Source organism: Primulina huaijiensis, chromosome 3, assembly GCF_012295235.1.
Source record: "Primulina huaijiensis isolate GDHJ02 chromosome 3, ASM1229523v2, whole genome shotgun sequence".
Classification (NCBI taxonomy): domain Eukaryota; kingdom Viridiplantae; phylum Streptophyta; class Magnoliopsida; order Lamiales; family Gesneriaceae; genus Primulina; species Primulina huaijiensis.
The window spans coordinates 5,229,950-5,252,843 of record NC_133308.1 but is presented as its reverse complement, the minus strand read 5'-3'; the positions used below and the strand labels follow the sequence as shown (position 1 = coordinate 5,252,843).

The 22,894-nt window shown below is 33.8% G+C and overlaps 4 protein-coding genes across 6 annotated transcripts; 1 reads left to right on the top strand and 3 right to left on the bottom strand.

Moving 5' to 3' along the window:
* The first annotated feature begins 1,038 nt into the window (after window positions 1-1,038).
* Window positions 1,039-3,323, top strand: LOC140972132 (uncharacterized). 2 transcript variants are annotated; one of them, XM_073434600.1, is made up of 4 exons: window positions 1,039-1,072; window positions 1,267-1,427; window positions 1,963-2,092; window positions 2,187-3,323. In XM_073434600.1, the coding sequence occupies exons 2-4, from the start codon at window positions 1,295-1,297 to the stop codon at window positions 2,968-2,970; spliced, it is 1,047 nt and encodes a 348-aa protein (XP_073290701.1). In that variant the 5' UTR covers window positions 1,039-1,072; window positions 1,267-1,294; the 3' UTR covers window positions 2,971-3,323. The 2 variants fall into 2 exon arrangements, with proteins under 2 accessions (XP_073290701.1, XP_073290700.1); XM_073434599.1 differs by having other exon boundaries at window positions 1,045-1,427.
* A 1,167-nt stretch (window positions 3,324-4,490) lies between these two features.
* Window positions 4,491-7,404, bottom strand: LOC140973311 (uncharacterized). Its single transcript, XM_073436004.1, has 3 exons — window positions 7,066-7,404; window positions 5,089-5,188; window positions 4,491-4,816 (listed from the first exon to the last, which is right to left on the bottom strand). Exons 1-3 carry the CDS (start codon window positions 7,310-7,312, stop codon window positions 4,744-4,746), a joined length of 420 nt encoding a protein of 139 aa, XP_073292105.1. The 5' UTR covers window positions 7,313-7,404; the 3' UTR covers window positions 4,491-4,743.
* A 3,079-nt stretch (window positions 7,405-10,483) lies between these two features.
* LOC140973310 (glyoxylate/succinic semialdehyde reductase 2, chloroplastic) lies at window positions 10,484-18,128 on the bottom strand. Its single transcript, XM_073436003.1, has 12 exons — window positions 17,844-18,128; window positions 17,563-17,641; window positions 13,227-13,292; window positions 12,794-12,869; window positions 12,660-12,715; window positions 12,321-12,405; window positions 12,029-12,089; window positions 11,765-11,817; window positions 11,620-11,690; window positions 11,446-11,518; window positions 10,965-11,069; window positions 10,484-10,790 (listed from the first exon to the last, which is right to left on the bottom strand). Exons 1-12 carry the CDS (start codon window positions 18,052-18,054, stop codon window positions 10,626-10,628), a joined length of 1,101 nt encoding a protein of 366 aa, XP_073292104.1. The 5' UTR covers window positions 18,055-18,128; the 3' UTR covers window positions 10,484-10,625.
* Window positions 18,129-18,504: 376 nt separating this feature from the next.
* LOC140973309 (uncharacterized) lies at window positions 18,505-22,426 on the bottom strand. Of its 2 annotated transcripts, none has more exons than XM_073436001.1 (7): window positions 22,224-22,426; window positions 21,902-22,091; window positions 21,679-21,719; window positions 19,862-20,025; window positions 19,670-19,772; window positions 19,417-19,586; window positions 18,505-19,333 (listed from the first exon to the last, which is right to left on the bottom strand). In XM_073436001.1, the coding sequence occupies exons 2-7, from the start codon at window positions 22,075-22,077 to the stop codon at window positions 18,743-18,745; spliced, it is 1,245 nt and encodes a 414-aa protein (XP_073292102.1). In that variant the 5' UTR covers window positions 22,078-22,091; window positions 22,224-22,426; the 3' UTR covers window positions 18,505-18,742. The 2 variants fall into 2 exon arrangements, with proteins under 2 accessions (XP_073292102.1, XP_073292103.1); XM_073436002.1 differs by having other exon boundaries at window positions 22,218-22,402.
* Window positions 22,427-22,894: the final 468 nt, after the last annotated feature.

The following is a 22,894-nucleotide window of genomic DNA, read 5'->3' as shown; positions in this document are numbered from 1 at the left end:
GAAAATCTAGAGAAACATCTAAAACTCTGCGAGCTAGAAAATGAGCTACACAGTTGATCGAGCGATACATATGCTTAATGGAAATAAAGCTAATGTCCAAAAGCAAAAAAATTAAAATCCAAGGCTAGAACCCCTACTGGACCAAAGTCCTCAACTGGATTAAGAGCTAAGCGAACCGTCTCGGAAGAATTTTAGAAAATACAAACATTAGAGATGCCAATGGCCAAACAAAATTCCAATAAAGCAATCGATGAATTTTACATATAACAGAAGAATGATTTTAATATAAAAGAAAATGAATCAAAGTAAACATCTCTCGAAATAAAAATGNAAAAAAAAAAAAAAAAAAAAAAAAAAAAAAAAAAAAAAAAGAAAAGCAAAACTTAAATTTATTTATGATATTTTATTACTTGTTTTTCATTACTTAGAAAAGTCCAACTTTGAACAGGATCTGCTCAAAGTTTTGATTCGAGGAGCAGAAATTTAATTTGTAGTACTTTTTTTCGGAAAAAGATTTAATTTGTAGTACTATTCATACGTTTATTAGACGAGTCATGACTTAGCCATTTGTTGGTGCAATAATTGCTGCGAGAGAGTGATCGCAACAACGTGATGTTTGGATTATTATGTGGTTAAAAAAAATTAAAATTTTACGGTTACGACAAATTATAATTTTGAAAAACGACAAATGCTTAATTCGATAATCAGTATTATAACAAGCTTCACTTGTTTGTTTCATTTCAAAAAGTATAATTATTGAGAAATTGTAGATACAATGATTTCTCTTGCTAAGAAAACGATCGTGGATATGGTAGTTCAATTTTTAAAATTATTTCAATATATTATTGTATACAACATCGCGTACTATTAGTAGTTTTGAAACGTCAGACGAATGCAAGAAAGTAGTATTGGAGTTCAAAAAAGTGGGACCTTAGGAACCTGCATGGCTGACTCGAGGACTACATTTTCATGGCAAATAACCCTTACTATAAGTACTCTCCCTTCCGCAAGAAATACCCCAATATCGCAGCTTTTTTCCCCAAATCAAAGAAGGGCCCTCGTAGCTATGGTGGTACAGCTCTTCATATTAAACAAAAAATCTCAACGTACAATGCCCTGATATCTTCCATTCCATCCCTCAGTTTTTCAAGCTTAAAGTTTTTCTTTTCTTTTTTCTTATTTCTTAATTTGATCTTCATATTATATGCTGCATACACGTACCTATATATGTGTATCTGTGTGTTGCTTGTGTTTACTTCGGTGCAGATATCTATGAGCCACTCATTTTAAGGAAATGGTGCATCATTCTTGCTGTAACAAACAGAAAGTGAAGAGGGGTCTGTGGTCACCTGAAGAAGATGAGAAGCTTATAAAATATGTCTCCAATTATGGACATGGCTGCTGGAGCTCAGTTCCAAGACTTGCAGGTATATATATGCTGTTAAATCCTTCACTTGTATGTGTTAATGCATCCGTTTGTACAGTCTCTCCGCAAAGAAAAAGTCAATGACGGTGCATGCATCCCATGCACACACATACATAGATGTACCGCGGATCGAGCCACTTGGGATTGCGCGTGGTGGCGATCTTTCAAGTTAAATAAATTTAGAACCTATGAACCTTTTTTCCCAAAAACCTACGTTTTAAAAAGATCTAGAACGGTGGATCGAGCCACTTCGGGAGAGCGGTGGCGGTATTCTTATTAGTTAAAAAGATTTAGAACTTATGAACTTTCTTTCCCAAAAACCTACGCTTTCCCCTCACTCTATGTCACATCTCCACCCCTAGAATCTGGATTCGTGCGTGCCTAGCTGGATCAAAGATTTACCAAGGAGACGACATTCTTCAAGTATTCATAGGGGTTCATATTAAACTCGTTTTCGTAGTTTGTATAGTTTTAACGATCTTTGGATTGTCATACTAACAGATAGTATGTGTGCTTTATATATTGAAATAATTTAGGGCTGCAAAGATGTGGCAAGAGCTGCAGATTGAGATGGATAAATTACCTTAGGCCTGATTTGAAGAGAGGCAGTTTCTCTCCCCAAGAAGCAGCCCTCATCATTGAACTCCACAAGATTCTAGGAAACAGGTAAAACTCTATAATCATATATATTATATATATGATTCATTATTTGAAACTTAAATATGATTCATTATTTTTCTAAATTTGATATTTTTTCCAGGTGGGCTCAGATAGCCAAACATCTCCCTGGAAGAACAGACAATGAAGTCAAAAATTTTTGGAATTCAAGCATCAAGAAAAAGCTGATTGCTCATCAGAATGATCTTTCTGATCATCTTACTGCCACATTAATCTCTCCAAATCTTACAAACTCGCTCAGCAGTAGCAGAAGTAGTCACTCTTCCTATCAAAACAATCTTTACTTTCTAAATTCCATCAGTAATTTGATCCCAAGTCCTCAAATAGACCGAATTTGCATCACAAACCCTCCACTGGTCTTTCAAGATTTTGATCAGGTTGAAATCAGACAACTTGATGATCACTTGATGAACTATAATGCATCGAATTTCACCATTCCGCCACCATCTAATATTCACTTCAGTTCATCTGCATTCGATATTGAACCCTCAATTCCATTATTATACCATCCTCAATTTGTTGATGATCATCAGCAATCCCTACTAAAACCGGAAGATGATTTCATTTTTAGCACTGCAAATCTCTCAACTCAGATGAATAATCCAAAACTTAATCAGGGTTTTGATCAAGATTCATCGTTGACGATTCCGATTCTTCCGAAAATCAGCGATCTTCTGAAATGGAGTGAGTTAGGGGTTCCCTTTTCATCTTCTTCACCAGAACAAGTTCTTGATCCGATTCTTGGGCACTCGGGTTTCAATTCTGAGTGCTGTTCACATGGCAACATGGAGTACTTTGAACCTTTCATGGAAATATTTGCTGCTGCTTCTTCTTCTTACACCTCCTCTCCCATGCAGCTACCCTGATTTCTTGAACCCTAATCTTATTTCAACCAGCTCGGATATTCCATTATCGTAATCAATGTTTGCTTATCTTTGAACTTTATGAATTGATATTTAGGTAAATGGCAATTGGCAATGGCGCATTTATGGGGAAAGAGCATGTTTCTTCCTGGATTTGGATTTGACGAGATCTTTTTGAAATTAATGAATGCTCATAATTAAATATGATATATTTTTAAAAGATATCTATATCTATACTATATACTTTATTTTTATTTTAGTTATAAATATATAAGTTTGTATCGTGAATAATCTTTTTTTTTTATTTAGTTCGTGGAAAGTTGTGGGAGACGGTAGTGTCGTTTCCACATAGTTTGGCCAAGATAATTTAAGGGAAAATAATTTATTTTGGTCTACTAATTTATTCAAATTTTTTATTTTGAATTTTTTTATTTTAGTCCACTAAATTTTCAAAAATTAGTTTTGCTAAAGTAACTTTATAACTTCGACTACTTTGGTGTAATAAATAATGTAACACCGGAAAATACTAATTACATGATATACAAAAATGCTGAAATAACATCGAAAATTGCTGACTTGTTAAATATCACGTAAAAATTAGACCAAAGTAGTCGAAAGTAAATGTGTATCAAAACTATATTTTGAAAACTTAATGTGCCAAAACCCAAAATTGGAAAAGTTAAATGAAAAAAATCATTTTCCTCATTATTTCATTCTCATATTTAAACTTCTATTAGGTAAATTCTATTTTTTTTTCCCTATATATCGCTCTATTTCTATCTACAAGAAGGTTTTCCAGCCATGCATGCATGGGAAAAAGATATCGTTTAATCATTTAGAAAACTAATTAGTAATATATTAGTTTAAGAACTCAGTATAAGATTTTGTGTTGATACTAGAAGTAGGTGTAGTCAACAATGGCATGTAAGAAATTTTAAAAATAGTTTTTTTTTTTTTAGAAATAATAAATAATCATTTAAAATATCTATGTAGAATGAATATTCATCTAAAAAAATTATCTTAAAGTAGGTTTGTCTTCTTGGTTTTTCTTCAAGAACTTTGGCGACGGGCATAATTTTCACAAATAAATTTGAAATTCGCATGTTTGCTTCTATTAATGCCGCAAGTTAATTATTGGATTTCAAAATAGAATTAACGAATAAATTTATTCTCCATATTTATGTTTCTATCAAATGATAAATATATGAAATGCTCACCCACACATCTTATAGCCAATTTCTTCCGTTTGATTTATTTTGGCAGCAGAAATTTACAGATCCTCACACAGCCAACAAATAACATTAAATTAAGTTAGTTTTAAAGTTTGAATTACGTTTGAATATTTGCACTAATGAGGTATATTTGTGAGAAAAAAGACGTATATTTGTGAGAAAAAAGACAAGTTCACACAAAAAGGTTGAGCCCATACATAAATAAATTCGGGTCACACATGAGCACATACCCAACAAGGAAAAAATAAAACCACCACCCATTTAAAACTCTTTCAAAATTTAAGTGATAGCTTCAGAATCCTGGTTTCCCTCTTATTGAGTAAATTTTGAAAGGTCTAGCTATTAAATGAACTCTTTTAACAAATTAACAAACCTAAAAGTTCACAGATCAAATTCGTCACACAACTACAGGGCCTGCATTCTTCTGTGTTGTAACAGTAAAAACCTTAAGAGATACATCCAACATCAGAAGTGAATCTTCTTTTCTTCTTAATGCCTCAGAGGATGTGATTCTTGATTTGATTAAAGGACGGCAACGCAGTCATTATGCAGTAATCCTTGATCGACCCTTGGCTATTCGTCTGGCAATAACCCTACGCCCACCTGTTGTTGCTTTACTGGCCATGATGGATAGATAAAACAGTTGTCAACAAGAACTGATCAATTTTAGGCGGGAAAAAACTTGACATCCTGACATGAATGTTTAAAAGCAAAGGCGACTTTCTAGGCTTTGTAAAATTCCAGAGACCACTGAATCATAATCTTGCATGCTTGGATACTATCATGTGGTTCAAAATTCAAAAATTTCTTCGCCGATAACATATCTTAGGGTATCATAATAAAATTGAGGAACCAGTGTTCACCAGTAATGTAAGAAAGAGAGAGGTACCGAGCAAAGAATCCATGAGTCCTTTTCCGTTTGATGTTGCTTGGTTGATAAGTTCGCTTTGGAAATAATTGCAATGGCGCACTAGATGAAGAATCATCTCCTGTGCAAAGTATTAATAAGAAAAGAAAATATAGTACACCAATGTACAAAACAATTTCAGAACCATGATCAAATAGCGACAAGTTGTTTTTTGGTTTTGGTAAAATAGAAGTTAAAAATACAAAGGACGGACAAAAAATCTGCACAACATGAAAAAAGAAAAGAAAAATCCTTGTCAACTCAAACACAAATAAAACTCCAACCTCTCACTAGATCTAAAATCGAGAAGCTCTTAAAATCTACATGCTTCCCTATTCAACTGGATACACGAATCTTAATTTTTTCCCAAACATCTTCCGCCGCCGTGTCTTCTGAACCGTAAAAAATTCGTCTATTCCGTTCCAACTATACCGACTAGCACATTCAGTGTACCATTACTGTCCAAAAGTTCTACCCCTATTACCTAGCTCGCGTCCAAGATCTACCACAAAAAGCTTGGGCAATGATCACGGGACTACCCATACCAAATTCATCTCCTCCAAAGCTTTGAACCAAAGAATGCTCGTGAAAGAACACTGAATAAATATATGATCCTGATTCTCCACCTCCTTCTGACACAAAACACACCAATATAGCACAGAGCACACGAAGACCATTTCTTTTGCATTATATCATAAGTGGGCAATTTACCTAGCAATGTAGTCCACGAGAATATTTGAACCTTAGATGGGATACGGCTTTTCCAAATGACATTAAGAACGGGAACAGAGGGGAATCCATAATCGGAAAGAAGACTCATAGAATGATTTGACCGAGAAAACTACTGAAAGATCCCCAACCCACGCCCTGGTATCTTCAACCCCCTCAACCAATCTGACACTCTCTAAAGATCCTAACAAAGAGCTCAGTACGTTCACTTCCTCATCTCTCAAATCTCTCCGCAGATGCAAATCCCAAGATATAGAAGGAGCAGAGGAATAATCCTCCAACTATACTTTTCCTCAATCATAAATTAATTGAAAATACAAGTTGTTTGCTTAGTATTTTAAATTAATTTATGATTGAGGAAAAGTGTAGTAACTACCGATTTCATCTTCAGCACAACAGCTATCACACTTTTAAAGGCCACTCATGACTCACCTCAAAACAGCTTATGAGTCGCGCTGCTCGCGCATAAGAAGTATGTGCCTTAACTGCAAGAAAAACAGGACAATCCCGCTAAGCCCATTTCAATCATATGATCCTTGATGCATAATTCTACTCTACCGAGGTAGTAAGAGTTGTGATTGCATCACAACGATGAAAATACAAAGTAATGTGATTGATGCACATATTTTACAATCTCAACAATGTTAAGAACTACTCCAAGAGTGGCATTGAATGAACCACTTCAATCTTGTATGCCTCAACAATGATAAACATCTAATAATCTCTTCCAACATCGAGAACTGAATCTCAAAAGGTGGGAATATTTCATGCACGTCAATGAGCCAAGAACCAAAAGAAAACATCTACACAACTTAAATGATACTTCAGCTACACAAGAGTGCCACAAGAAATACTCATTCACCAGGGGCACGTAAAGATCCCATTTCTATAACATCCAACCTGAGCGTTACAATGAAATCCAAATATATCATACCAACACAGATGAACAAGCAATATCCCAAATAATTTAACATATTAGCTACAGACCAGCAATCATGGAATTTCCCGCAGCGGTTCAATCGATAACAACAAATTTCACAAAAATGCAGTTTCCCCAAAAGTCAGGTGCCACCAATCAAATGATAATCATCAATAATTAAGCTTAGAAAAAGCTGTAGCATATGCAGACCCGAAAAGAAACATGACCAAGGAACACAAAATTGGCTCAAAACTTAAAAACCAAAAACCGATGTATTCACACACACGGGCATTTGGGGCTCTAGGAATTACCTTCGGGTAGGAAGAACGGGAGAGAAGGAATGCCCGAGGGGTAAAGGAAGCCGTCGGACGAAAGCTTTCTGATAGAATCGGCGTCATCTTGATACCGAGGAAAATGTAGCGGCGGCGGAGACGGAAGTATTCTCGGAGGCGCAGCTACAATCTCGGTGGTCCTGGAGAGAAATGGGCTGGGGTTGGTGTAGATAAACCGCTTCATCAGAAAAAAACCGGATCGAATTAGGGTTTTGGAGGAGGCCATTTTTGAGCGGAGGATCAGTCAGTGGCAGTGCAGGAGATTATAGAAGGGTGCGGGCTTAGCGGGCGGGTCTGGAGGATCCCGTCTTTTGGATTGGAATTCTATTGGTTGGATTAATTTAGAGAAAATGGATAAATTAAATTACTTTAGTGACTTCTCAAACATTAATGTAAAGGATTTGTCGATATGGAATTTGTGTTTGGTGGATTTCTTGTTTATCTGATAATGTTGAATAGATGAATTTGGAAAATACCAAAATTTCAAATCTCTTTTTCCGAATTAATGTATTCATTCTATACTTTCAAAGACTTTTAATGACTTTTTTTAAATGATGGACTTTTGTGGAGTTGATGGATTTTTATTCACTTTTATGGAATCTCGTAGAATTGTAAAACAAATTTCATAGAATTTTATAGACTTTTTTCAAGATTTTTGTAGACTTTTGTAAACTTTTTCATAGAATTATGTGAATTTTGTAGTTTATAATTGTGATTTATTTTTTATTAATTTTTTAAAAATAATTATTGGACATAGATAACCTCTTCAATTTTAAATTATTTTTTTTATTTATGAATGTAAATGAATTTTACTTACTTAAAAGTTAAATCAATTTAATTTGTGAAAAACGACAAATGAACTATCCAATTTATTGAAATCAAAATTTCAATTCTTCATGTCAATTCAACATATTAATGAACAATATTTTTATAAGTTCATAATAAAATTTTATTAAAAGAACACTCAAAATAATGAGTAGTCTTTTATAAAAAAAATCTAATCATTACTGACAATTTGATCAACATCGTTCTACATTCCATTGGCTATGGTATCCCTTCATGCATTAACATTTGCTCGTTGTTGTTTTTGAGTATTAAATAACTTCTCAAAGTTGCACCTTCATAAACTTGTGCTGATGAAGACAATTGAGCTTCATTATCTATTTCAATTTGAAATTCATCAAATTGACACTTCTTTCAAAGAAAATTGTGTAATATAGCACATGCCAATACAAGCCCCGTTAGGGGTGAAAAAAAATACCGAATTTTCGGTATACCGAGATTACCGTAACAAAAAAAATATTGAATTTACCGAATTTTAAGTATAACGAAGATTTCGGTACGGTACGGTAACAATACCGAATTTTTCGGTACAGTAACGATATCCAATTTGAAAATTTTGGTATATACCGAAATACCGGAAAAATATACAAAAATTTTAAAATATATAATATTTTAAAACAATAAATTATAAATTTTTTTAAAATGTAAGGTTTTTTTCGTTCGGTATACCGAAAATTTTGGTATATATAGTATCATATGAATTTGCTTATACAATAATTTAAGATATATATTAACTAAAATTAAAGAAAATAATTAAAAATAAAATACTATATAATAATTAATAAAAAAAATTAAATTTTAATTATGTTTTTAAAAGGTACAAATAAAAGGAAAAATAAATAGATGAGAAAAGAATGAAAGTTTGTATTGAGTATGTGAATTTGAGAGATTTCTCAATTAAATGTACATCCAAATCTTTAGGTTGAATCAAAGACTTTTGTTGACATTTTATTGTTGTACCTTAGGCTATAATTCTTGTACTTAATAGAATTCCATAGAGTCATTAAAAGTCTATTGACATTTTGAATAGCTATAAATTTTTGTAGAGTTTTTAAAAGTCAAGTTTGAATATCACATGACTTTTTAAAATTCTACAAAAGTTTACATTGAATACCACTAAACTTTTATGGAGTATACAAAAAGTTTAGTTTGAATACCTCTAGACTTTTAAACTTCATAAAAGTCATTAAAAATCTATAACCAATACACCCCCTAGATCTATTTTCTCAAATAAGATCTTTTCATCCAAACATATTATAATGTGATCATGAAACGATATATTTCTTTTTAAAAAAATTTAACCAAAATATTTAGAATCCTGAATCTTCCATTAATTTATAAAATTCGTTATCAAATCCAAATTATATTTTATTCCATTCCCAATCATAACCAACAAGTAACCAAAAATTATAAACTCTATTTTAAATAACAAATCATATATAAAACAACAATTTTGCAGGCATGAAGAGTGAAAAAAAAGCTTCACTTCAGCCAAAAGCGTGAAGAACGAATTATATGTGGCATTCGTTTTAGAATATTATGGCCGTTAAATGTTAGTGTCGTAGACATTAATTGATGCATATTATATTTAGAATTTAACAATTGATATGTGGCATCCAGTACTATTTCTGTTATGATCTTTGGTACAACTGAATTATATTCGTTCGAATCTGAACATTGGAATTCATCTATAAAAGATCATCTCAGGATTCAACAAACTTTTTAGACACTCAATCAATTAAATATCTGTTATTATTCAAAAACTCAAGTTTTGCTTAAAAATATTCAGGCATAGGCATAAAGATTCAAGCATACACATAAAGATATATCATATTTTTTAAGAGATTATCTGTGCTGAACTTACACTCACATTTGTTTCATGTTTACATCATATATTTGTGTGAGTTTTACAACCGAGATAAAGCGTCTTTCTAATGAACTTTGAAGGTTGAGATACGGTTTTAGCTGCTAACACTGATTGAGATTACTGTTATTTAGATTTAAAAAGAAAAATTTTGTGAGGTGTTTATTCACCACCCCTCAAACACCTACACAGATCCTAGCAGCGAGCATGTTGATCCTTGTTGTAGCTTTTGAAGTCGTGCTATGATGATTGAAGGTGTTTTCTGATTGAGTAGATATGGTGGTGGTGAGCATGAAGATGGATGCATCTCTGCTTGAAATATTGGACATTTGAGAATTTTTGGTGCATTCTTGATAATGTTTATAGACTTTCTTTATGTTCTTGATCGCCCTCTTATTTCTACGGAGTTTTTTTTTAATAACATCCTCTTTAGACAATCATATTTGATCTTCTCGAGACTCCGTATCTTTATCTATAAAAGCTAATGTCATTTGTCCTCGATTTGTTGCCGCATTTGGTATTTTTGTCCTTCGTGTTGCACCACTGTATTGAAATTGGTTCTTCGATTCTAGCCAGATCCTTCTTTAAAATTTGGAACATGAGTGCTCAAGACATAGATCTTGATTTATCAGTTTTTTTGTTTACATCAAACTTAATGTTCTGTAATAATAATAATAATAATAATAATAATAATAATAATAATAATAATAAAACACACTAAAAACTGATTATGTTGTCATTGACTTGTATCGGCATAACTCATCTGGGTATACCTAGTACATCTGTACTCGTTTTTGATTGATGAATTTGATTTTATTGATTAAAAAAATTTCTATTTGTTTTTCTCCAATTGAGCCTTCAACGCTTCAATCACTGCTGAGAAATCGTGGTCACTCAGACCCCGTGATTTCGCTAGCTTGTATAGTTCATTTGCAGCTGCTGCAACTGGAGTTGGCTGAGAAACCGATTCAGCTAATCCTAGAGCGAGTCGAAGGTCCTACACAAAAGACACTCGTGTAAAAAACTCATCGAAAGATTCAAGCAAGAATCCGAGTACACAGTTTTTCCAGAAATTTCATTTAAAAATAGCAGTGTTTTTGATAAAATGAGTGAGTCTAATAGACACGACATTACAAGTTAACGTGACATAACATTTTCCAAGATTGTGCACCTTCTGCTGATGCTTTAACGGAAATGCAGGAGGATACATAGATTGAATCATGGAAGGGCCTTTCACCGAGTACATTGGTGCACTGATAGCTCCTTGGGAGATAACCTGCACATTTGATAACAACGTGCCATTCAACGGGTTTTAACTAATCTGGTATGTGCACTATATGTGGCTATCGAGGAACTATAGTTAATTGTTACAATGAAACTCAAATATTTTAAATTGTTTGGAGCCCAAATGCTATGTTTTGGCAGTCTCAAGAAACATCGTGTCTCTACCAAGTGGAACAGAGGTCACAACGATACATCTAAAACTCCTCCCGAGACCTCTATTCCTAGGTGGGACTCTGTTAAATTTCGTGGTAATTGAAATGGTTAGCAATTGCCCGTTGTGGAAAGCATGAATCATATATTCTTCAATAGATGAGAAGGAAAAAGAATGAGAAAACTTTTCAACTGAAGTAGATAAATAGAGCTCATACCTCCACCAGCACATTTGGGTCCAAACCAAGTTTCTCACTGAGAAGCAATCCCTCAGAAAAGGATGCCATCATACTGCAAATTGTTCGGCACGAAAAATAATTTACAAAGGAGCAAGGAACATTCTTGAACGTAACATATAAAAATTAATTTCATGAAGTGAACAGGCCAAGAACCTTCCCATTATCATGTTGACAACTAGCTTCAATGCAGCTCCATTACCAACATCACCAAGATAAAATCTTGACTAAAAATTGTGTGAAAAAGTGAGAAATTTAACAAGACTCATTTACAAAGACAGAAGGAGAGTGTGCGATTCACCTTTCCCATGACATCTAAAAGTGGGCTGGCAGCCTCATATAGCGATTTGTCGCCTGAAATATTGAAGAAGTGATTATTTCTGTTTCTGTAAGCCTAAATTTAACTGAGTATAGAACATTATACCATAATGAGGTAAAATGTGCATAAGGACGACAAAACGCTAGTAAATACGATCAAAATCAGAACCAGAAAGTAAAAAAAAATTGCATCACTTATTTCACAAAGTTCAGTAGTAAATTACAAACTGTTTGTCTAGTACAGTACCCGCAGTAAGAAAGATTAACTTCCCATCTTCAGCTGGTTTTTTTGAGCCTGAAACTGGAGCCTGTAGGGGAAAAATTGTGTTGAATGCATTTAACAAGAACGAAGGAAGCACTGTGAGGACGATAGCGTGCATTAAACCATTCAATATGGATACACAGGATCAACAAATGAAATATTTCTATTTATCTATCAATACATACATAAAAATAAACATATGCACATGTGTGTGTGTGTCTGTAGGCGACTGGATTTATGTCAATTGTTTGCATGGAGAAGACAACATAAAACTAACCTCCAAAAATAGAGCTCCAGTAGATCTGATTTGCGTGCTTATCAATTTGGAAGTGGTACCATCTACAGTGGAGACATCTATATAGCTGCAGCACCCATGTCAGAAGTGCATGCGATAAATATCAAATTTAGAGAAAGAGGGAGGGGGGGCCTGGGAAGAAAGATCCCCAAATTGGGTTTTCGGTATCCTAAATAGTGAAATTTTGGATGACTTATACCCAACCAAGTTTTCGATATCCTAAATAATGAAATTTTGGATGACTTATACCCAACCAAGTTTTAAAGACTCAAAATATTTTCCATGTTGTTATCATTGACAGTAAAATTGAAGAAAGCTAACCCTTTCCCAGGACTCATACCACTTGCAGCTCCGTGCTCACCACATGCAATGTTTACCTGGAAAAAAATTTGGACATCATGGGAATTTTCCATTATCACCAACACAAAAATAAGAACCAAAAAATTTACACTCACAGCACTTTCGGGATCAGCAAGCATTGCAAATGTGATCCCACAGGAGGCAGCTACTTCCTCCGGAGTGGATTTATATCTGCACCGAACAATTTCTCAGGCACCAAGACCAATTCAGCTTATCACATAAATTGCTTTAGATTTTTGTAAAAGATATTCTTAAACACCCAAATGAAGCTTTTCAGCGTCACAAACATATATAATTTCTTACACCACAAAGACTTTCAGAACACTGCAGACCGCATATTGACATACAAGGAAATGTTTAAGAAAGACTGAACTTGGCGAATGAATTTGAAGGATCATTTCTTTTATCTTGAATTTGAGGGAAATACATAAAGAATGTTGAATTGATGATCTATAGGGACATACTCTAGGTATTAATAAGTTCTACATTGGATAAAAAATGTCTCAGATGAGCTATATAAATACTTACTGTGCACCCAGTGAGATGAGTGGATCACATTTGCTCCTGGTCCTACTCCAAACCGTAACATCATATCTTCAACATCAGTTCAAGAAAGTATAAAAGTTAGAAGGCTCGTTTGCACATTACAGCTGATATACCGTTCATAAGAAACTCAAATATTGTCTTTTGGATCTTGATAGGAGTGATCATTTTATGAATTTAAACGTTTGAAGAAACTGTCCATAACTCCTCCAGAGAAAGAGAGATAAAATTTTTAAAAAAGGAACATTGAAGCATCTATGAGAAATATTTACACGATGATTTAAAATATTGGTACTTTGTAACCAGTATTAGTTAACCATCATTACATGAAGATGCTACATATGACAAACTGGATGTTCATGTACTCTGCCACCAGTGCCATGATTATCTGAAGTTTTATAGTTGAGATAGATATGAGGAATTGATTAGCTATAATGAAATTCTACATGCTGATACATGGAATTTTCTATTCATATAAATAAATGGTAACTCTAAGACCATCAAAAATTCTATTTTAGTGCAAGTTTTGCACCAACATAGTCAGTTTCTGCTTCAAATACACTATTCATCTCCAACTTATTTACCTCATAACTAATGCTAAAAAGAATATTCTTTTTTATTTTACTTACATTATTTCTTATCATATATTTAATACCAATTTAACAATATAAATATGATTAATGTTTATATGATATAATTAATATTATATTATTAATAAATGTAATTATACTATTATTGAAATTGTTAATTTAATTATTATTTATATATCATACGAATTAATACACATAAATTATTAAAATTGATAAATAACTTGAATACATAAAATCAAATAACATAACACAACTTCAACCATTTGAGCTATTACATTATTCTCATGAATGATCAATCAAAGTATTTTTTAGTGCAAAGAGAACATCTTTGTCTTTTATTTTTTTATATCGATCGAGAAATTCTGAAATCTGATATGCTCATCGACAACCATTTATACGTCTGAAGTCGATGTCGTGCTACCCTCATATCTTGAATGGGTGCACTCAGGTCACGTTCATATTCCATAATCATATTGTGCGTTATAATACATGTTATAATGCAAATGATGCTTTTGCCAAACACGTGTTAGAGATGCCACAATCCCAAATCGTTATTGAAGTCTGAATAATGTCAATGCACGTTCCACGTCTTTTCTGCTGGACAATTGTTCCATTGCAAAATATTTCTTTTTTAGACTATGTGAATCTTTTGCACAATAGTTGACCATTTCAGATAAATACCATCAACCGAAAAATATCCCGTATTATATTCTTTTCTTCCAATTATATAATGAGCAGAAAGAGCAATATTTTGTGCAAGGTTGGAACATAGATTGAATGTCTCTAAAACATTTATATTATTGTTATTAGATCCTGACATACCAAAGTATGCATATCATATCTAAATATCGCAATCAACTAAAACTTCTAAAATGATTGTTAGAAAACCATTACGACCTACATATTAACCCGCCCAAGTCGTGGGGCAATTTTTCCTCCAATGTATACAATCGAAACTTTTCAACATTGCAGTGAATTCTCGTTGTTTACCAATACAGAGCAGTCATCCAACATCATTGGTAGTAGGTGATCTCAAGCATCACTCCAAAAAAAATTCCACTACAGCTCGACAAAAGTGTTGCATACATAGAATTGCAGTAGATTCTCCTATTCTTATGTATTCATTAGTAGCGTATATGTGTAAACATATGCTAGCATTCACAACACAGTTGTTGCTTTTTGATTAGTCGATTGCCTAACCAACCCCACACTATCACTTCATTGTATGAAATTAGACATCGTGATTCTTTAATCACAACTACCATACGAATAAACAAATTTCGAGACATTCGAAATCATTGTCAGAACATTGCTTCATTATATTTTTGATTCTAAGCAAAGTAATAATTGAATAGATTACAATCGACGATTTTCCGGTCACGATGTATTACTACATAACCTGAAATTGAATCTCTGTGTGTGTCTCCTTGATCTTGTTTGATGATATAGACAGCAACAAAATCTTGTTGATGTGCCATAAGATTCTCTATTATGGCACATCAACAAACAATTGAAACGACATCAAATTCTAGAATTGCTTCTTCCAACATGGAAAAATACAAGCTCATATATCATATTTATGGCCTGTGATAAAAAAAAATAGAGAAATTCTAGGCTGACATCAATCTATTAACCACAGTAACTAAAATACATGTTACAAAATTTTTTAATATCAGCCGATAATTTCTCAATATTTTTCATTATAGCCCATACATGATCAAATTTGAATCATTTATTGAACTTAGGATCTTGCATGCATTGATCTTTTTCTTGATTCAACTGAACAAAAATACCCAACTCATATAAAAAATTAGACTAGTAATATCAATAATCTTTTGAGTAAGAAATACTTCAAATATCCTCTTCAGATGTGTCACTCGTTTGAGAGTTTCAACTTGATGAATACATCCCCTTAATTTTCCAACTGCACGGAATATAGCTTTCATGTGACTCTGCAACGATCTTTTGTTATCTACTAGTAGGTTGTTTGATTTACTGGTGTTGTAAGTTTCTTTGACACAAGTCCAAAAATTATCTTTGGATTGGTTTATATATATAGTAGGAATTCGCGATATGTCAAGATACACATGACGTGGTAGTTTGTCTTCTTCAACATTGTAAAAAGTAGTTCCAGACTTGGATGTCAATCAACTACTTGGAACATAGAGATTATAATTGTTGGTGTAATTATTTTATTAACCAGCGATAATTTACTTGTAATGGAGAGACCATAAATTGTAATATCATCCAACGATCAAGACTAGATGTAATCTCATCCAACGATCAATTTCTAGATATGATTGTAATATCATCCAAAGGTCAGAATTAGATGTAATCTCATCCAACGATCAATTTCTAGATTAGATAGTAATTCATCCAACGGTCATAGTCAAGGCAAGAATATAATTATCCAATGGTCATAATCTAGATAAAACAATCGAGATAAGATTGTAATATATCCAACGATCAAGATTAAAGTTATCACATTCAAAAGTCAAGATTAAATATAATCTCATCCAACAGTCATTTTCTAGATAAGATAATAATCATCAAACGGTCAAAATCTAGACAAGATAAGCTAAATAATCCCTGTGACGGTCAAGGCCGAATGCAATCATGTCCTATGGTCATCACATACTCCTGCATATCTAATATTATCTTTAAAAACCATTATATAATGCAATCACCTTATCCTACATTCCGCACGTTTTACATTCTCACTAACCTGAAAATGAAGTTTTATTTGTAATTACATGCATCATCCTCTAGCACATCTTCATCGCCCGAAAATGAAAATGAAAATGAAAGAAAGAATGATTGGATGAACGTTGTTGAGAATATTGAAAATAGGAGAAGAGCAATATAGAATGTTATAGCTCAAGAACAAGACTTGGTTGTTGGCTACATCATCCAACAAGATTAAGAAGTCACACACAAATGTTTAATTTCAGGTCATGTAGTATCCATCGTGACCGGTAAATTGTCAATCATAATTCGATCAATGATATAATGGAGCAATGTTCTGATGACCATTTTGAAAGCACCGTAATTTGTTCCTTCATACAGTAGATGCGATAAAGAATCACGATGTTTATTTCATACAACGAAGTAATAATGAGGCGGCTCAGGACATGGACTAATAATAAAGGAACAATTGCATTGCGAATGCTAACATAAGTTTTACCAGCGGATGCTACTGACGAAAACATCAAAATAAGTTAATCTACTACAATTTAGTGAATGCAACACTTTTGTCGAGCTTTAGTTGAAGTTTTTGCTAAGCGATGCTTGAGATCACCTACTGTCAATGATGTTGTTGAGCTACTCTATATCTATAAACAACTGTAATTCCTTAGAATTTTGCGAAATCTCAACTGTATGCATTGGAAATAAAAAAATTCCCCGATGACGTAATTTAATTTTATTTATTCAAGTTATTTATGAATTTTAATAATTTATGTGTAATAATTCGTACCATATATAATTAATTAATATATAATAATTTAAATATTATTATAATTACATTTATTAATAATATAACATTAATTATATAACATAAAATTAATCATAATTATATTGCTAAATTTATTAATTACATTTATTAATAATATAACATTAATTATATCACATAAAATCAATCATAATTATATTTCTAAATTTATAAATAAAAATAGAATTTGGGTTGAAGATGATCAAACAAATATAAGATAAGCTAAAGAATTGATTCATACCCTGCTTTTACGAGATTTTGCGCCATGGGAGACCCCATAATTCCAAGACCCAGAAATCCGACGCGGGATGGCGTCTCATCTAGTTCACGCACTTAAACTTCAGAGAACAGATGAAAATTCCAAAGAATTTCATATAAAGTACCTTTTTTTTTTAATAAAAAACAACACAAATACTACAGTCTAATGAGATTCTTGTGCGGTAAAGCAAAGCAGATTCAAAATGCCCAAAAAATAATCACGAATGGCCATAAAGGAGATTGTGAATAGAAAAAGAATTGTACATTTTGGAGTTGAGCCGGACGCCTGAGAAGAGCTAGCCTTAAAGCTGGAAGAGAATCGAAGTTTAGAAACGGGTCTGGTTTTGAAGTGGGCGGGAACTCCCGGGCATAGTCTTGAGCACATAGCCATAGCCATAGCTTCAGAGGCTGCAGCTGTTGGGAGACAATGAAGTTTTGGAGGCGATCGAAAATGGCGCGCTTCAACAACTGCCATTGATAATCTGGATAACCTGATACGTCGCCTATATTCTTACTATCTTCCTCGTTTTTGAACATTGTCCATTTTTCGGCGAAACTGCAATTTCATCCCCTAATTATTACCAATTTGTGATATTGACCTTATATCATTTTGGATACGTAAACATGAACGTTTTAAATTTTAATCATTCTATAATAATTTTAGTCTAATCTACAAAACGTTATAATTATTTACATTTTTATTTATTTTAATTTAAATCTCCCATTTTGTCGTAGTTTAAATTAGTTTGCGTGTACTCCACTTTTTATAACATTCATGCATTTGATAGGATTTTAAAACTAGGGTCGGTCTTAAATTCTGATTATTAAAGTGAACACAAATTCAAAGTGAACGTTTAGCTCATTTGTAGCCCTTGCAGAACTCATACATTGTCAAACAAGAAAGTTGATCCAAGACCACAAGCGCTTCAATGAGATCAATCCAATCAACTTCGTGAGTAGATAGGACTCGTCGTTAAATAATAATACATCACCATGTAAAATTGCACAATAAATATCTTTCACTTTCATTCTGAGGTACCACCAATGAAAAAGGAATAGTCTTCCCATTGTGTATCCAAGCAAATATGGTTTTTCACAATCAATTCGACAACCTTAAACTCGGGTAAAATTACGGATCTATGCCAAACGTTCGGTGGCAGACATCACTTCCGGTAAGGATGGAACCTCCCACCAGTGAAATTACCGTTTCCATATCCTTTACCACTTCCATAACTGCCGCCCCCACTGCCGCCGCCACCATAACCACCGCCAACGCCGCCGCCATAACCATCACCACCATAACCGCCGCCATAACCTTTTGCCGGGCCATACCCTCCACCGCCACCTCCTCCAAAGACTTTACCACCGTCATATCCACCACTGTACCCTTTACCTGCACTATAACCAGTGGGCCCACCACCATATCCAGTGGCGGCCCCAAACCCACCACCTCCATATGCACCACCGTTGTACAAAGGCCCACCAAATCCGTAACCATAGCCATATCCACCATATCCTCCATAAAATCCTGCAGAACCACCGCCATAATTCCCAGAGAAGTTTCCATAACCACCATAGCTATCATAGCCGCTATAGGGTTTATCCATCTTACTGTTGTAGCCACCTCCGAAACCACCTTTTGAACCACTAGCATAATTACCGCTAAATTTTGAACTACTACCTCCGAAACGTGAGCGACTTCCGGTAAAATTGTCAAAGCCAGATCTTTTTGGCTCAGCCCTCTTTATTTCAACCTGAAATTTTTTTACATTTGAGAGATCAGTCAACGAGTTATGCCATAAGAACAATAATGCCCATGGCGTGTGATCTGACTCACTTGCTTTCCACCAAGTTCATGCATGCGACCATGAGCAAGTATCTTATCAATGGCATCTTCATTTTCAAAAGTTACAAAACCAAAACCTCGGGATCGACCAGTTTGATGATCCAGCATAATTTGATGCTCCACGATATTACCGTAAGAAGAGAAATACTCCCTTAAATCGTCTGAATCGAAATGTTAAAAAAACAGCAAGCTCGACATAGGCCACACATGTAAAAATAAGTAAAAGAACATAATCATGAATTACCTTCATTTATTGACAATGGAATACCACCCACAAATATTTTCTTCGTCTTTGGCACTCCTCCAACTTGGGTGTCCTCTCTAGGGACTGTTCTCTTTACTTCAACCTGCCATGTGAGTTAAAAAATAAGATTCCATATATAGTTGTAAAGTATAATTCGGAAGCTGCGTCAAATAAGCAATAAAAATATCCTACCGCTCTACCATCAATGACATGTTCTTCCAGTAAAACATTTTCAGCAACTTCTGGATCACCAAAAGTTACAAATCCAAATCCCCGCGGTCTTCCAGTAATTTTATCCATCATTATTACAGAATCTATAATTTCTCCATACTTTCCAAAGTACCTGCTGAAGGATTCTGGAAAGAGAGTGCCAAGAATATATTTTAATGACAGCTATAACCTAATATTACTTCAATGATATATCACAACAGACTTGATATGACATTGGAAAGATATTCCAGTACACCAAGAGAGTTCAAAATGATACACCAGTATTACCCAATTAACTAGTTGGATATCGGGAAGACAAAACAAAAGAAAATAATTAACCATCAGGGAAAAAAATATAAATTAATAAACATAAAAAGAAATGACAGATTGCACATCCCCAAAAGTGATCCAGAAAACAGCAATCGCATTCTGATACATTTCCCAATCAGAAGTAGCCTTCTAATGCTCTAATGCTCAAATGCCATAATCCCATTTTTTCCTTTGCCTCCATGATAACTACGTAAAATAATCGAGCTTCATGATTGAAGAGATTTATTTGATATTTCTCCACACTAATTTGTTTCTTAATATATATTTGTTAAGTAGATAAACTAAAGATTAATTTTACATGCGGTAACTTTTTTTCCTAACAAGCCCATTTACTACCAGAACAATATGTATCCTCAAAACCCAAATCAAATTAATCATATATCATCTCTTTCAGAAGCTGGAAACCGGTGATACCAACAATAGTTAAGTGACAATCAAATTCAGAAGCATACTCCTTCTTTTACCAGATTGATTATGTTTTCTTTCTGTTCCACCATTGTCTGTCTTTCAGTTAGTCTTATTGTTTCTCCACCACCATTGATTACCAGAGTAATATGTATCCTCAAAACTCAAATCAAATTAATCGTATATCATCTCTTTCAGAAGCTGGAAACCGGTGATACCAACAATAGTTAAGTGACAATCAAAATCAGAAGCATACTCCTTCTTTTACCAGATTGATTATGTTTTCTTTCTGTTCCACCATTGTCTGTCTTTCAGTTAGTCTTATTGTTTCTCCACCACCATTGATTACCAGAGTAATATGTATCCTCAAAACTCAAATCAAATTAATCGTATATCATCTCTTTCAGAAGCTGGAAACCGGTGATACCAACAATAGTTAAGTGACAATCAAAATCAGAAGCATACTCCTCCTTTTACCAGATTGATTATGTTTTCTTTCTGTTCCACCATTGTCTGTCTTTCAGTTAGTCTTATTGTTTCTCCACCACCATTGATTACCAGAGTAATATGTATCCTCAAAACTCAAATCAAAGCAATCATATATCATCTCTTTCAGAAGCTGGAAACCGGAGATACCAATAATAGTCAAGCGACAATCAAAATCAGAAGCATACTCCTCCTTTTACCAGATTAATTCTGTTTTCTTTCTGTTCCAACTTCCACCATTGTCTGTCTTTCAATTAGTCTTATTGCTTCTCCACCACCCTCGTATCATGTATCCACCTTTGTTACTGGCAGCTTCTACAAATATTTTTTGGAAGCAAACAAAGGCTTTCCATCAACCCCATCTAACACATCTATGTTTAGACCAACTTCAACTAAGTCTTCCCAACTCCCGCGATACAATAAGTAGTGAAATAGAGTGTCTAAAGAGAACACACTTAACATACACAAATATATCATTTCAAAACTCAACCAAAAATCAAAAAAAAAAAAGAAGAAAAAAAAAAAAGAAAAGCAAATATCAGTATGGATACTGGAAATACATATAATGCTCACACTACCTTTTGAAGTCTCCCACGCAATGCCTCCGACAAAGAGTTTTCTATCACAAGAGAAACAAAAAACCAGCAGTTACTACCATGTCTCATACCCCTCACCATTTCTTGGGATGGAAACCCAAACCCATCTCACCCCTCAGAATATGCACAAGCTAAACTAAACAAAGCATTTCAATCTAATCACATAAACTCCTATGGACCTACGACACAAACTAGCACAACTAACCCTGCTGACGAAGAAGAATCATGCTTCAACTCATGACGGCCTGCACTATCATCTATTCTATCAATTGACCCGTAGTTTCCCTCTTCTGCTTCATTGTATTGCCCTTCGTACTGTGGTTCCTCGTCATGTTCGCCGCCATAAACGGCGGCGTTCCGGTCAGCTACACCATAATCCATCTGTTCTATCCTACCTATCAAAGAGAAAACTTGGGAGTAAATAAATATTATTCCAGCATTTCTTGCATTTTCTTTACCTTTCGAGGGCTTGCGATTGATTGTTTTACACTAAAAGTAAGGGAAATCCTAAGAAAAAGCACCTGCACCTGATGAATATAATCTGCAAACCGTTAGCTTCTAAATTTTTCAATCACTGACAAAGGAAATAGAGAAGAGATATAGCGTCTGTTTGTGTGATAATATCGAAATTCGAAGAGGGTTTCGGAAACCCTAGCTTTCGCCTCTTGTAATTTACGGCGAATTGCGGATTGATTCTATATCGAAGGATCACTGTTCACTGTGAATGTTTTCCACGGTGGGCTGAACGTGGGCCTTAAGATATGATCAGGTCCAAACGTGGGCCTTAAATTAATCAATCCATTTAGGTCCCTACATAAAGAAATCATTTGAGAGGTCAAATTATGAAATATAATATAATTATATAAATAAATAATCTATTTACATTTTTTTTATCTTAAAAATATTGAAATTCATAACTAGAGATTGAGTAATTGTCAAAATAAGGATAGGGCCTCATGACATGAATTCTAATGTTTATGTTTGTTTTATGGTTCTTTTGGCCCATTTGTATTATCTGACGTCTCAAATATTGACTTTTTTTTTTAAAAAAAAATTTGATCATTTTCAAACTTTTTATCAATCTAATAATATCCAATATATGTAACAAATGACTCTATTTTTTGGTTGAAATAACATTAGATCAGCACGCAGACATGGTAAAATTCATTAAAAACGATATTATAATTTGTGCTTAACA